Raw genomic sequence first — 16,190 nt, 5'->3', positions numbered from 1 at the left:
CCAATCAAAACATGAAATGAAATAAAGCATGAAATAAGTACAGCATATATAACATGGCCTCAATGGACAGCAGCAAACTCACCCTGCCTTGTGTGCTTGGGGAACAGCTGCCCATGTCCTCCACCATGGGGTTTAGCCATCAGAGCAGCTTTGTCTCTCCCAAACCCCTCTGAATCCAAGACTGGCAGAAGTGAAAACACAGCTCCTCTCAAATGCAACCACACAGTGTGAGGCTTCTACAACCCCACATCTCAAAAGTATAAAAAAGCATCCCCAGGCTGCTAGAGGTGATCTGTGGTTGTCTGCCTGCCACGACACTGCAAGGGGAAAGGGAGATGACTGAAGTGAATGGGGAACGACGCTACTGAAGTTGTTTCTCGCTCTGTCCCACCTCAGCTACATCCATTGCACAACACTCACAAGTGTAAGGCACTAGGAAAATGTTTTCACAGGTTCAAACTTCAGTTGTTCTTAAAATTTCAGCAGCAGCACACTTCAGGAGTCCTCCGAGCCCTCTGAACTCTGGAGATTGGTAAGAGCATGAAAGAGCTTTGGACACATACTGGTATATTGATACCCGCAAGCAACGCTGGAGAAGGGAGGTACTGGTGCAGATGGCAGTCTCCTCTCAGGAGACATGCTCTAGGTGTCTTTCCAAAACAGGGAGACCTTCTCCTGCAGAATTCAAGGCTCCTGGAACAGCTGTGTATGCAAAAGCCATCACACATACACAGCTAGGATAGAGCAGAAAGAGACAGGAAGAAAAGGCCTTGTCTCAGGAGCAGCAGCCTGGAGCTCATCTAGACCAAAAGTTTTCCCTCACTCCTGCTGAAGATGCTGGAACCATTACCATCAGCCTGCCACCCGTCTGGAACCGGCTGCACTCACAGCACACATGCGCTCCTTCCCCTAAGTGTGGCTAAGGTGGCTTCTCTGGCAGTGAAGCGTGTCGTACCTGCAAAGCAGCGTTGTTTTGTGCTGTAAGTTAGAGCCAGTCTGACATCAGGAGCCCAGCAGAGCTTTGAGACAAATGGAAGATGGGAAGTCTCTGGGCGATCTCCACAAACCTTATGGGTGGCAGAAGATCCCTCTGCTCCTGCTTCTCCTGCAAACATCAGCTGGTTCAGCAGGGAAGCGTTCAAGCAGGGAACTGTTTCCCTTAATACAATGGGACACTCACAGAGTACTCTACACCACCCCAGGAACACCCGTTAGAGCTGGAGAGACACATTTCTGGGGGAGGGGGAAAAAGAGAAGGTGTAAGCCCAGACAGCTGTACAGCCACGGGAGCTCCCAGCTCTTTCAGCTGAGTTCAGTAGGAACTCCAGGCTCAGATCAGCAGCAGAGTGCAACAGCAGCTTCCACCAACACTCAGAAATACCTGCCAAGGTTTGGACCTGCTCTGCATGCTCACCACACAGCGATCCAGGGGGGGAATCAAACAAGAGGCACAACCAGGACCCAAACACCTCATCTCAACCTTTAAGGCATCTACAAATATTTAAAGTTGTTTGTCCTTTCTCAAATGCAAAGACTCCACTGATGAGAGGTATAAGCATGCTACAATCATGACACTTTAAGGAAATTTAAAGTGCAAAGAAAATTTATGAATGCTTTTTAGAGACAGCTTGAAGTCATCTGCTGACACCAACCCCCTGCTTCCCAAATCCCTGTTCCCTGACTGAATGCTTTTTTAAAAGAAAAGATCCAATCAATCAGTTAAGGAAAAGGTAGTATAAAACAGAAAGCATCCTGAAATTAGCAGAAATTAACCTGACCAAGCACTTAAAAATAAATCACTTGGTAAGACTAATCCAGAGAAGCTGTGGCTGCCCCAATCTCCCCCCACTGTTCAAGGCCAGCTTAGACGGGCCTTGGAGTAACCTGCTCTAGTGGAAGGTGTCCCTACCTGTGGCAGGGGGTTGGAACTGGCTGAACTTTAAGGCCCCTTCCAACCCAAACCAGTCCAGGATTCTATAGGATTCTCAGCAGCCAAGCATTCTGTCTGAAATAAAAACGACTTCTGTCCTGTAAGCAACCTCCCTCCCCCAAAATGTGGAAACTTCTACCTTGTTTTCATAGATTTCTTCCCAGAAGAAGAAGACCATTTCGTTAAAGTGTGCTGGAAGGATAGGGGCAGCGATGGCAGTGCTGTGCCCTCCCAGTTACTTGGCAGTCTTGGGGTAATGGCTGGACTTTATTTTAAAGGTCTTTTCCAACCTTGTTGATTCTATAATTCTATGTGCCAGAGACAAACATTGTCAACAGTCAAGGGTACACACTCCCTACCTCCCTGCACAGCACCATTCCTTTCACTGCCACAAGAAATGAGGGGGAAATGTGTGCTGGAAAATTAACTGCGCCACTGCTCTCAATTCCTCACATCACTGCCCCTAACCTGCCCAGGGCCATGGCAGCCTCTTAGAGCTTCTCCAGCACTAAGGCTGCAGAGGAAGATGCTCCCTGAACTGGGAATCAGGACTGATACTCTCTCCAAGGCTGGGCTTAAGTAGGTGAGTAACTGGCAAAGGATCAAACCGCAATCATGCCTCTCGTTCCACCTCAGCTCAGCCACTCTGCCATCTATCCCCTTGCCTGTTTTTATTTTGCTGTGCATTGGGCTCTGATGGGCAAAAAGAACTAATGTTCTTGGCTGCCTTAGGAAGGAGGCTACAGAAGTGTTAAGGAGAGTGCGAAAACCCTGGCACAGGGATCAGGAGTGTTAAACGGTGGAACACAGAGCAGCCACAAACCTGCCTGGGAGTTTGGATGTTGGTATCTGCCTTATCTGAAAGCTGAAGAGCCTAATTCAATGCAGAAAGACAGAGCTAGAGGCAACCTGGTCCAGACGATGAAGCATCAGGTAGAATGAGAGAAGAACCCTACACATGAGAGATCTTACAGCAGCACAGGCTAAGTTTGGACATGTTGCAGGAACAGCAACACAATCAGCAGCAGCTTGAACGCAACAGGGGAAAGAAGGAATCCAAGCTTACAGCAAGACTTGGAAATGCACTGGAAGCTTCACATGGCCTGCCCTCCTTGCCACAAAATGAGATGGAACTTTCCAACAAGGCATATCAAATTTGGACACTGGAGTCAACACAGAGAAAACAAGAAATTAAGGCTGGCAAATACAAATGTGAAAATCCCTATAACACACCCTCCTGAAACAGAAAACATTCCTGAGTAGACTGCTTTAATTTTATCCCCAGATCATTAAATATGAACAAGAAACTTCCTTTAACAGCACTTTTACTCAAGCCCCTCAGTACTCATTCAGGGGCTAACAAAACATGAGAGCTTAGGAAAGGACATAACAAGCATAAGACAATGTAATACCTCTGGAAAAAGGTATTTAATGGAAGACGCTGCTACCTTTTACACAGTTCCTCACACTACAAATGACACGGGGGCAAGAAAGCCCTTCCTTGTGTATCAGAATGCCATAGATTTAGATGGATTCAGCACTGCCACACCAGCAAACCCCCACAGATGTTGACTTCTGGGATAAGAAAAAATAAGCCTACACATGCCAAATGCATATCACCCCTCGTGGCCTATCTCCCCATGGGTCACCTTCCCTTAACTTTTATTCCTGGTGGGCAGTTACGTTTATCCTAACACAGGTTATAGAATCATAGAATGGTTTCTGTTGGAAGGGACCGTCAAAGGTCATCCAGTCCAACCTCCCTGCAATGAGCAGAGATGCTCAACTGGTAATATTTTATTAAAAAAAAATATTATTTTTGCATATTAAACTCCCATTAACTTCCTATGAACAAAACCTACAGGATTGTTCACATTCTGGATCACAAGACTTGAAGAACTGCCAGCAACCCCCCGACTCCTACACATGAGGGCAGACTGCTGCTGCCTCAGTACAGCATGAGGTCATCACCTCTGTCACTGTGGAGGAGGGGGATGCTATTTTGGTGTTTCCCATTCAATGTCCCTTGTCTTACCATGCAGAATAACAAACCACCTTTCTCAGCAGAAACATTTTAAGGCCATTTTAAGGGTAAGAATCATGATGTGTAACTTTACAGACCATGTTATTCAGCATCTTAGATGCTAAGACGGTCTCACAGCACCTCTCAAGATCCAATTTCTATTTCAAAGTTGTACTAAAGTTAGTAACTCTTCAACTGTTGTTCTTTTTTTAGGCATTCTACTTTTAGTCCTCAGATAAAGGGATTAGAGCTTTACATCACTGTTTAATACCTCTGGAAGAAAACAGTACATTTGATGGACCTTCCTCGGCCTCAGTATCTAGCGCTGTTTTACAAGACACTATCAAACTGTCCCCTTCAATTATTCAAGTTGGTGAAGGCGAACAATTCTTTAACATTATAAGGTTAAAAATACCTGCCAGAAATTAAATCAATTAAGCTTGAACAGCAGCTGAAGACTAAAGCTTCTGATATAAAACAAGAATCAGAATTCCGAGCAGGGAAAGCCAGAGTAGGCGTTAATGAGCTGCAAGACTGACAATTACCAAGCCACCTAGCACAAAGTCTCGAACAGCAAACACAGCATTTCAGAGGTTGCTATATCTATCAACGTGGCAGGAAACTGTTTTCACTCGCTATTTTTGGTGTTGAAAAGTCAACGGATCGAGACAGAAAATAAACCTAAGCAGATATAATGACAAAAGTAGCTCACAAACCACACTCTTCTGGTTAGAACTGCTGGGGAAGAGACACCCGTATCAAAAGGTGTCTGAGGAACTAACAGGCACCTATAAATCAGGGAAATGAAAAAAATAATCACAGAGAGGAATATAATCTGGCTGCAACTTAAATAATGCTACTTCAGGAACTAGCGGCTGGTAGAGGACACATGGTAACTTTCCAAGTTGGTCTTAACTAGTTCTAGCTCTGCAGAGAACAAACTGAATGAACCTCTCATCAGGAGTTGCACTGAGTACTTTAGCTCACCTCAGCGCTGTACTTCGTCTTCTCTGGGAGAAGCATCATGCCTCAGCAGCAACACAAATGGTCAATCAACTCTAGTCAGAAGGGCTGCTTGAAGACTCATCCCAAGCATGACGTATAAAACTCTTTCTTTGGTTGAACACGTTTCCCTGGATAGGGAAGGCACAGCAACATCCCATAAAACCAACAGGGGGCCCAACATCCTCCTTGGTATGCACATCCCTCATGGGAATAGTGGGTTCACAGTATCTATGTGGGAAAGACACGTGAGAAGTGGCTGGATTTTAAACTGCTATTAGATGGTTTATGAACCTTTCATTTAAGTATTTAATTCTAACACACCAGAAAATTGCAATGCCAAGAGCAATAATAGGGGAATTTGGAAGGAATGACAATCAAGTGGGATCTCTGCCTATAGCAGCCAAGCAGCGCATTCCTGGATAAGATCTCAAGGATCTGTTCTACTATGATCACTACACTTCAGAAAGCAGTGAATTTCTGGATGTAAATTCAAAAATAAGTTTGAAATCCCTGAAGTGGTCACACACTACAGAGGAATTCACCAGTCACAAAGGAGAACATGCTTGAAGAGGTGGCGTTTATGTTCAACCTCATACACCACGTGAACAAACCCTTAATTCTCCTCCCAACTCTCAACCCTTATGTGTCACCCTGGATGGGAAAGCTTGCTCTGACAACCTGTTTTTAAGGTGTAATGGTTTTGGACTTTCACTTTTGTTGCCTTAGGGCCATCTGACTCCTGCATCCTGAGAAAATGTAGATCATGAACAGACAGACCACAGACTCAACTGACAGCATGACCTCCAGCAACTCAAGCAGTAGCAAGCAAGCTTCAAAAAAGAACAAGGGAAGGTTTTGGGCTCATACTTACTCTACTGATGCCATTTAACTGGAAAATAAAGTGCCCCAAAAAGCTTCTATGTCATAGACAAAGTGTTCATCATGGCTGACAGGGCAGACATGAGTGCAAGGCTGTGTCTGAACTTCAGACAGGAAGATGCTGGAGCAGAAAGACTACGATGAGCTCACAAGTGGCAGAAGAGGAAATGTTTAACAGATCTTTTTCAAGTAAGTAAAACGAAATCTTGCTTTTGATTGTGCTCACAACAGGAAGAAGAGAAAGGAGAAGATGTACACGATTCAGCATCCCACCACTTCTCTACCATTTACTGTCAGGTTTCAATCAGCATATTTTGACACCTGAAGAAGGGGTGAGTCCCAGCTGCACTGTCTGAAGCATCTGTACAAGAGGCATGACACAAAGACCTTTGCTGAAATAAAGCAATTTATAATCTCACTGCTGCACTCCCTTAACTCCCTCTATTCAATCCTTTCAGCTGAGGTACCACCAAGAAAAAGTAGTAAGAAGCGCAACAGATCTGAGGAGACAAATAGAGGACAACTTCTGAAGTCCAGCAGGAGCTGCTGAGATGCTTTCTCACCACCAGAAAAAAACCCTGGTGTTTCTTACAAATCAGCACCACAGGTGAGACAAAGGCTGGGTCTTTCCCTCTACTTTCAAAATAACCACAGGCAGCTAAAACCACAAGATGTCCCATCCTGCTGCTCAAGTTCCCCAAACCAAGTTTCACATGAACCTTGCCAAAACAAGCTTAACCAAGTCACATAAACAGAAAAAAGAAAATCCCCATAATGATTGTACACTGTGCTGAAACAGAAGCAGCATTTCAACAATGCTATTAACATTAAACACTGTCCTTGTTAGAAATCACTATTTTTGCTAATAAAACATCCCCCCCCCCCCAACAAATCCCCTTCCTTTACAGATGTGAAATGCACATACTGATCTTCAATTCTATTTATAGAAGGCCATTTAAGCTTCAGTGACCCCACGCAAAGAATCCAATCCCAACAACAGACAACACACTTTAGAACTGGAATCTACCAAAACCTGACTCTTGGCTGCTGCTCTCACAATGCTGTCTCATGCCAGTGAGGTAGCTGCTCATTCTATTGCTGTGTGCGTTGACGCAGCGACCCCTCTATGGTGTGATATGTGGAGAGCACGGGGAAGTCACAGCATTCATTTGAACTACAGGCGGCAAAGAGCTGCTGTCTCATGCCTTGCACTGCACTTGCACTTCCCAAGAGATGGGAAGGGTTTAGTCCTCAGGAAGGTTCACCTGAACCCTTCCCATCACCACAGGGTTAGGGCCTCTGGTGGGGTTCACTCCTGTACAGGCTTCCCATGGACTTCAGGATGCATCTGTGCCACTGTGCTTCATCCACTGGGGCACAGGAGAGCCTGGCAAGCAAAGGGTTGAAGGAGGGAGACAGACTGGATTGGGAAAGCTTGAAAATTAAAGTTTTAAAATATACAAAATTTAACACACTGGAAAAAGTTTAAAAGTTGCAACACAAGAAAGGAAAAGAAAGAAATATACGGGTGCGGAGAAAGGACTGGAAGATGGTGGGAGAAGACTCCAGCTTGGGAAAAGGAGCAGGTTAGTCTAGTCAGCACTACTCCCCCTGGTAGCCACTCAGTTCCATTTCATCCTTGCGGCGACGGTGTGTGAAGAAGGAACTGAATGGGTAAAGCTTGGCTTTGGCCTGGAAGCGGTGCCCAGCAATGTCGATCTCATACTCGCCCTGGTTGATGAAGTCAGTTGTCACCACCAGCTCTTCTCCTGTCTTCTCATCAAAGTGGTGCACGAAGCCGAGGCAGACATGGCGCTCCAGAGTGTAGCTGTAGGCACTGCTGGTGGTCTTGCCCACATAGCGGCCATTGCGGAAGATGGGCTCCCCCCACCAGGGCCAGAGGTCTGCGTCTGTGTCATGGTCCTCAAGAATGAACATGGTAAAACGCTTGTATACACCATTCTGCTTCTGTTCCAGCAATGCTTCCTGGCCAACAAACTGCATTCCCTGTGGGGAACAGGAAGCATCAGCTGATGGAAGGAACATGAACTGTAGCATCTGTTGAGTTTTAGCAGAAAAGTTTAATGACACAAGATCAGTTTATGCTTGGAGCTTATGCCCTATCAAGACAGGCTGCTTCTATACACAAACAGCTCACTCAGAAAGAAGCTTTCCTGCCATGTTCATTGTTCCACACGTTAAAAAGACACAAAAATGTATGTGAAAATAAGCCTTTAAAAAAATAATTCTCATTTTTACCACAGCAAAAACCCCATTACCATTCTAGTTTTTGCCATTTTTCTGGTTCCAGAAGTCCATTGTGGTTTACAAATCAGAGGGAAACTGTGACAACATATGAAAACTAATATCCCAATCACTGCATTCCTTTCTTGAATTGATTCAAGCATTTCAGCTCATGCAAAGAATGCAAAAAAGCAGATAAGCAAGTGACAGTGGCATCACCTGCCACCACAAAAGCAAGATCGAATTCTATGCTGATCTATGTTTCAGTAAAAATAAAGAACTACTCTGTTTTAGTGAAAATAGAAAGCACTTTTCTTGGTGCTTGTCCTCATATTTAACGTTATTAAATGCCCACTGGCGCACAGGCTGGCTTTTGCTTCATCACACTGGGAAAACAACTGCGAGAAACATGAACTCTGAGCATCCGTAAAGTATGCATCACCCTCCACCATACTGCACATGGCACACAGAAGTGACCCAGGATACTGCACCCATCACTGGGAATGCAGACCAGAAAGGAGGAAGACAGAATGTTTCTAGTATTTTTGCACCTTCCTGAAGTACAATAACATAGGTTACAGTTATGCACTGTACACAGTAACAATGACATCTATCCACATGGATTAAGGCCTCTTCATTTCAGTACTGCCCTCCCACCCACTCCAGTGCAGGAGGTGGTGGTGTACCTTGTCCAGCTTGACCTGGAACTCACGTCCACACTCCATAGGAGTGGTAAAAGCATCCAGATCTTGGCCCCAGAATGCAAAGAACTTCTCAATGCGCAGGCTGCGGAGTGCGTAATAACCAGCATTGCGAATCCCGTACTTCTGTCCCATGTTCATCACCTCGTTGTACACATGAAGGGCATACTGCAAAGGAAGGGTGACACACAGAACTGCACACTAACACCAGGAGAGAGCAACAGCATTCGACATCACCAGGGTTGTTGCTGTGCTCTGCTGCTGGAGTACAAGAGGTCTTCCGAACTGGAATGCACTACAAAGCAGGGAAACTACCCTCTCCCCCTCCTGCAGGCAGCTTTCTCATGCCTCCTTACCCTGAGCCAACCTGGCAAGTGTTTCTGATTATGCATGCAAGCGACTGTTTCACCCAGCTAAGGCTGCAGTGTATTCTTACCTCTATGGGGATATAAAGCATGAATCCAGGTTCTCCTGTGTGAGTGATACTCATTACACGGATGCCATTAGCATAGCCCACGCTCATCTCCTGCAGAATCAAGAAGGGTGAAATCATCCAAACTGGAACACAACACAGAGATCCAGGAGCACAATGCATTACACAAACAACACCGGCCAGCCCTCTTTCCCCTTCCTCACTGAATTTCACCACCAGCACACACTGGCAAAAAAAATTCTGAATTTAGAAATTCAAATTGTGATGTCACATTACCCATAACACTTGGCAATATGCCTTGGAACTAGGTCAGGACACAGGCTTGTATTCCAGATAAAGGCAGAAGCTGAACAGCAGCTATCTGCTCTGCTTTTTATCGTGACAGGAGACAATGACTCCTGAGACACCAACCCCAGCTGCCCCTCTGACTGACAGCTTCGTAATTGATTATATGAAATATGCCAAGAAATCAAATGGCACCAAGCCAAGTGAGTGAAATACTGAACACATGCGTATCCATCTATGTATTTAGCAAGCAGAACCCAAAAAGAAGTAGTTAAAGTGAGTTCATTACCAGCCTAGCTCAGTAACTGCAGTAAACACATAATGTAAATCTAAATTCCCTCTAACTATCCAAAATATTTTTCTTCCCCTCCTTCCACACATGCTTCACATAGCCTAGCAGGGTGAGGAGGAAAGAAACACACTCACTCACCTTGCAAAAGAAAGAGGGAAAGTGTTCTGGAGTTATTGGGGCATATGACAACTCTGACAAGACATCCACAGCACGGGGGCCGATCAGATTGAGAGCTAAAGAGGGGAAGGTAACACTATTAAGATGAGACTTGTGTGGTGTCTAACTTGCATAAGCACATGCCCCAATTTCTGAAGTCTTACACGTTTATCAAACCAATAGGTTAAGTTTACATTTAAGAATGAAGAGCCACAGAATCCCAGGTTGGAACGAATGCTGAAGAATCATCTCATCCCGCCTTTCCTGGCAAAGCCTGACCTAGACTAGATGTCCCAGCACCCTGTCCAGCCAAATTTTAAAAGTCATTAAGCTCTCTCTCCTGACAGTCCACAGGAAAGGAAAGCTGTCTCCCAGCCCATGGCTTGCTAGAAGGAAGCCTCGGTATTGCTGTTTTCATTTCGCTGTTTGGACAAGAGACCCAGCCACCAGTCCGGATGCTTTAGACAATTGACTGGCAGGCAGCACAGGACACCACTTGTGATTTCAGGCTGTATAAGGAGGTCAGCCTTTGGCCATTTCTTGCCTGTGTATTTCCAGGTCACATCTTCCATGGTCAGATTGCTGTCATCAGGCAAGTGGTTCTTCAGCCAGGCCCAGCAATGAACTTGTTGGTCAGTAGGGGAAATCATGAAGAAGCTGGAACAGACAAAACCAAAAAACAGTGACTGGACAGCCACAAGATGATTCAGTTAATTTTTTGTTCATGAACTACTGGAGCCATTTGGTAGCTTCCAAGCTAACAGGACTGAAATACACAAAAAACACAGCTAACATCTCTGGATCAGTGCCATCACATCTGACGAGACAAGAAACCCCAGCCTTCGAGCATTAGCAAGAGTCTGGTGAAAAGAAGTGACTAGAAGTGGAACAGAGGCAGTTCTACAGAAAGTTCACAGAGTATCTCAGCAGCCACAATCATTTTGAAGAAGGTATTCACAGCTCTTCATGCCAGGCGATTGTCTGCTCCAACAGTCAGAAGTGTGCAAGGTTCACGCAGCAACTTCTTGCTTCAGCTCAAGCCTTGCCACACACAGTGGTGGTTATTATTAGCAGTTTCCAAAAAAAGAACTCCGCTTGATATGTGAAAATGAGCTACTTGTTGTGGAGCTCTCTTTCACACAAACTGTGAGTTAAAGTACATTATTGACAGAGATAACATCTGCAGAAAAGACTAGGCAAGGCGGAAGGCTACTGGTTTCACACAGAGAAGGACAATACTTAGAAGCAATGCATGAATGCAGACAGAAGAGAAAGAAAAGCTGTTTCTAATTGAAAGAGCAGCAAAGAAGAATGCTTTCACACAAACACAATGAAAGCACACAGAAAACGCTCCAGAGACATAAAACCAACATTCAGCTGGGACATGACCATGAAGAAAGTTTTTCTATTAAGTGCCAAAGAGAACCCAAACCATTGAGTCAAAGGGTAAAATCCTGTGATCACGTCCGTTTGCACCAGAGAGCACAAAAAAAGTCACAAGATACAGAAGACCTGAGCATTAAGAGCACCTGTATTGCAACATAAGTGAAATAATGAAGTAGCAGCATCAGCACACAGTTCGAATGAGGAGATTAGCCAGAAGCCCATGAGGAACCATGTAGTTTGCACTTCAAATGATTACCTAAGTTAATAAACTCTAATGACTGCTGAAAACAATTGGCATTTCAGTTGAGAAATTAACCATCTGAAGGCCTAATGATGCTGTCTATCTGCAGTCACAGAAAAAGGCATATTTTCCACAATATTTGTAAATTTAGGAGGTTCCTTTCACTGGGATTACTGAATTAGGAATACAAGTAGAAAACTGCAACTTTTCCTTTTAGTTTACAATGGCAAAAAGTTTATGATCTTCATTAAGAGGTTCTCAAAGGCTCTAACACCTGAAGGGTGATGGATAAAGATGCTGTCTGCATACCCACCTGCGTTTGCTCAGCCGCGCTATGCTGCAGTCATTCTCATAACCTCCTTTCTCATTAAGCATGCCTGTATGCACAACATGTCCAACCGGCACATCCAGGTCATTGGAGAAGAGATATTGCAGACTCTCCAGGGCCTCGTCTCCTGTAGACTACAGGAATTGAAAGGGACAGCAAGTCAGATGAGCTGTCTGAGCAGGGCAAATCCACTGGGGCAGTTTAAGACGGCATCAACATCCTGGCCCAATTTTTTTCTATTTGTAATAATAGTGACAGTGATGTTTGAAGCGTACAATGGTGCCATAGTGCTTGGGGTCAAATTCTATTTATAGACTAAGCTAGTATTTCTATAAACTGGGCCCTCAACAGACAAAAAGCAATCTATGCTAAATATTGAGGTATGTCCTGAATTTGGTCATGCAGCTTAACTTCCTCTAGCTAACCTCAACAGTATACACAGAATTCTGCAAAAACAGTCAATAATAACATAAATGTGGATGTGGAGCTGTTGGAGTAAGTCCAGAGGAGGCCACAGAGATGCTCTAAGGGCTGGAGTACCTCTGCTCTGGAGACAGGCTGAGAGAGCTGGGCTTGTTCAGCCCAGAGAAGGCTCTGGGGAGACTTTACATAGCAGCCTTCCAGTACCTGAAGAGGCTGACAAGAAAACTGGAGATGGGCTTTTGACAAGGGCCTGTCTTGGCCCTTGGACAGGACAAGGTAGAATGGCTTTGAACTGACAAAGGGGAGACCAAGATGAGATCTTAGGAAGAAGTTCTTCCCTGTGAAGGTGGTAAGACACTGGCACAGGTTGCTCAAAGAAGCTGCGGCTGTGGTCAAGGCCAGGTTGGCTGGGGCTTGGAGCAACCTGGTCTAGTGGAAGGTGTCCCTGCCTGGGGGCTGGAACTGGATGAGCTTTAATGTCCCTTCCAACCCAAACCATTCTGTGATTCTATGTCTAAGGGCCACCTCTACTAGGCTGAAATTCTGTCACTTGCTAGGTACTTACACTTATTTCAAACTTGGTAAAAGATGACATGTCGATGACACAAACCGCTTCCTTACAGCACTTAACTTCAGAACCCACAATATCAAACCAATCTGGTTTGTAAAAGGTCTTGCTCTGACCCAAATCCAGCAGATCTAATATAAAGAACAATCAAAGGGACAATTAATCAACTGGATGAAATAAGATCTTACACAGACCAATACAGATCCACAAGGCAGAGGAAAATGTCATCTCACCGTTACCAGGTGGCACAAAATATTTGACTCTCTCAAATCCATGCTTCTCCATCCACCTCGCTCCCTGAGCGTCCAGACGGTCGTACAACGGTGAGGTACGCAGCTGTCTGCCAGTCTGGAAGTCCCAGCGGGGAACTTTCAGATCACACATCAGGGCTACAGGTCACAAAGATCCATAATCAGGCAAAATTATTATCTTTATCTAAACTTTTTGTCCAGATTATCAGTACTTACTAATATCTGAACCATTAATAAAATTCCCTCAAAACAGTTCTGACTTTCCTCTCCCATTTCTGAAAATCAACAGATCTGTTTTGATCTGTTTATAGTTATTCAAAATCAGAGTAGCAGTATTTGCAGAGAGTACTTATAGATACTTATGGTCTCATGAAAACACTGTCAAGATAACAGAACCTCTCTATTTTTCATGAAGCCATATCAACTAGTATTAACTTCGCATGATTCTTCCCTGTCAGCACACTATATCAGCCACTTATGCTGGGGTAGGCAGCCCACAGCTACAGAGATCATCTAATTCACCTTCTTAAATATTGACAGTTCAGCCTCTTCTAATTACTGAAGTTTTTCCAAACTGAAAAGGGTCCTATATCTTTTCAGCCAATACAGAATATTCTTATTTAGAAAGCAAGTTACCCTAATAAATGGTTAGCAACCTCCCTGGTTACCAGGGGGAATAACTCCAGGATGCTTGAATACTTCTTTATAAATGTTAAGTTTCCAGGCAGGTTACAAACTGCTTAAAATTGAAGATAAACCAAATATTTCTTACTGAATACTTCTACTGTTTTTGCCTCATGGCTAACGATTTTATTATTTTACTGCCATTATGTGCTATTGGTACTCCTGAAAGAGTGGGAAGTATAGACTAGAATGGGAATGTACCACTGCAGAAATGGAACACAGTAGCTCTCTTGTAACAATTAGAGTGATTCTCTAGTATCAGAATTGAGATCTCTACTGGAAAGCAACTGCAGAATAACACCCAGAGTATAAAGTGATATTTCTCGAAGGAAAGTCAAAGCATAAGGTTTTGATTTCCTACATGTAGCAGGGCTAACAGTTAACCCAACTTTTCTGCTTTCACCTGAACACATTTTTAGTTTAGACTTAGTATTCAGGTAATTGTTCCTTTTTTGCTGTTTGTGAAGCACTTCATCTGAACCTTGATAAGAAGCTGTCCACACTTTCCAGGACAGATAATCAAACAGTAAGAGGAAACCAAGTATGGCTTTAGACAGGAATGACATCTCAAATCTGTTCTGCAAGGTATTTATTACAAACTGTGGCAGGAGAAAGCAGAGTACGTTTACAAAGACTTCCTGAATGATGCAAGATAACCTTATCACATACTCATAAGCTGGAAGCGACGGTATTTCTACACTGTAATGATGTGCAACGAATGACAATGTTTGAGACAGTGTAATATTCCCAGTTAAGACCCTGGCATCATTTTATGAGGCTGGATCTTAAGACAGACATGCAAAAATTTACCCATAGCAGATGCAAGGGACAGAAACAGGAGACAGCACGGTACCAACAGCATTTCCTTGAGAAAAGTTAGTAAGAATGCCACTAACAAAAAAAAAAAAAACAAACCACCACCCCTTCCTTCCTCCTGGGAGAGGCTGTATTGCCACAAAGGAGGCCAGGAAGCAGGAAAATTTCTCCAAGTGATGACAGCAGCGAAGAGGAAAATCTTGGATATGCTGGCCAGCACTGAATGCAAAGACCTCACTTACGCATTACTTCCATCACACGGTGACGGAGGAAAGTGCGACTGCTCTGAAGGGTACCAAAACGTTTCAAATCCAGAGGCCAGACATTTTCTGAGGGATACCCATTTACCATCCATTCTGCCAGGTACCTGATGGAAGAAGTAAACAAACACTGAGATCAGCAAATCTCTTCAGGGAATGAGTCTAGCTTTGAAGTCAGAAGTAAAGCAATCTGGACATGAAAATTGCTTGTAGTAGGGAGAGAGAAGACAACTAACATGGTATACTAAACACTAGCACAATCTGAAAGGTTTCCCTTTAGAAAGCTCATAAACCAGATTTCCAAATTATTAATTTCTCATTAGGATAAAAAATTGTCCTGGGTTCAGCAGTAGCAGTCATTTTTCTCCTTCTTAGTAGCTGGTGCAGTGCTGTGTTTTTGACTTTCAGCCTGGGAACAGCGCTGATAACACCGATGTTTTTAGTTGTTGCTCAGTAATGTTTATTCTGACCAAGAACTTTCTGAGTCTCATGCTCTGCTAGGGAGGAGGGGAAGCCAGGAGGAAGCAGAGACAGGACACCTGACCCAAACTAACCAAAGAGGTATTCCATACCACACCACATCATGCCCAGTATATAAACTGGGGGCAGCTACCCAGAAGGGCTAGATCACTAGAAGGGTATCGGTTGGTGGGTGGTGAGCAGTTGTATTCTCTTCCCTTGTTATTTTCCTTATCATTTTTATTATTGGTGGTAGCAGTAGTGGTTTTGTGTTATACCTTAGTTACTGGACTGTTCTTATGTCAACCCGCGGGAATTACATTCTTTTGATTCTCCTCCCCATCCCTCTGGGAGCTGGGGTGAGGAAGTGGGGCAGTGAGAGAGTGAGATAACAACAGATCTGACCGATGTGTGTCTAATCGTATTTGTGATAAGCATTCATTGTTTCGGATTAATAGTCACTCCTCACAATGCTGATTTATTGCCTCTCAAAGTTGTTGCTCTTGATCTCGGAGTTTCAGCATGTCATACCTCACTTACAGCTGGTATTTGCTGTTTTAGTGTTTATCGCCTGGGGGGCTTTGGCTAAGGTTCTTATTTCACTGTACTTTACAGTAATGACTTGTAATACAACAGACTCATTGATCATGAAACTGATCTGGCTTGCATTCCCAGTGTGGTCATCATCTCTGTACTTTGGGAGGTATGTAGTAGAAGTGTTTAGCAATTACACATATTTTTTTTCCTCCTCGGGTGGTCAATCTGTGAAGAAGACATTCCCTTACACCCCCAGCTCCCCCACCAGACTATTTACAGCATCACTTGA

At 44.1% G+C, this 16,190-nt stretch overlaps 1 protein-coding gene across 2 annotated transcripts in view; it reads right to left on the bottom strand.

The window, feature by feature from the left end:
* Window positions 1–7,262: 7,262 nt before the first annotated feature.
* PDPR (pyruvate dehydrogenase phosphatase regulatory subunit) overlaps window positions 7,263–16,190 on the bottom strand; it is a 28,495-nt gene continuing 19,567 nt past the window's right edge. For both annotated transcript variants that reach the window (XM_062609257.1, XM_062609258.1), the window contains 9 exons: window positions 14,888–15,012; window positions 13,128–13,283; window positions 12,892–13,025; window positions 11,889–12,037; window positions 10,493–10,605; window positions 9,931–10,025; window positions 9,219–9,308; window positions 8,768–8,950; window positions 7,263–7,844 (listed from right to left, as the gene is read on the bottom strand). In XM_062609257.1, coding sequence (XP_062465241.1) covers window positions 7,440–7,844; window positions 8,768–8,950; window positions 9,219–9,308; window positions 9,931–10,025; window positions 10,493–10,605; window positions 11,889–12,037; window positions 12,892–13,025; window positions 13,128–13,283; window positions 14,888–15,012 — 1,450 coding nt within the window. In that variant the 3' untranslated portion in view covers window positions 7,263–7,439. The remainder of the gene's footprint in view (window positions 7,845–8,767; window positions 8,951–9,218; window positions 9,309–9,930; window positions 10,026–10,492; window positions 10,606–11,888; window positions 12,038–12,891; window positions 13,026–13,127; window positions 13,284–14,887; window positions 15,013–16,190) is intronic.

The sequence above is a fragment of the Pezoporus occidentalis genome, unplaced genomic scaffold, assembly GCF_034315485.1.
Source record: "Pezoporus occidentalis ecotype Australia unplaced genomic scaffold, CSIRO_AGI_Poc_V1 ctg135, whole genome shotgun sequence".
In the NCBI taxonomy this organism is placed as follows: domain Eukaryota; kingdom Metazoa; phylum Chordata; class Aves; order Psittaciformes; family Psittacidae; genus Pezoporus; species Pezoporus occidentalis.
This window is presented reverse-complemented; position numbering and strand designations above follow the sequence as displayed.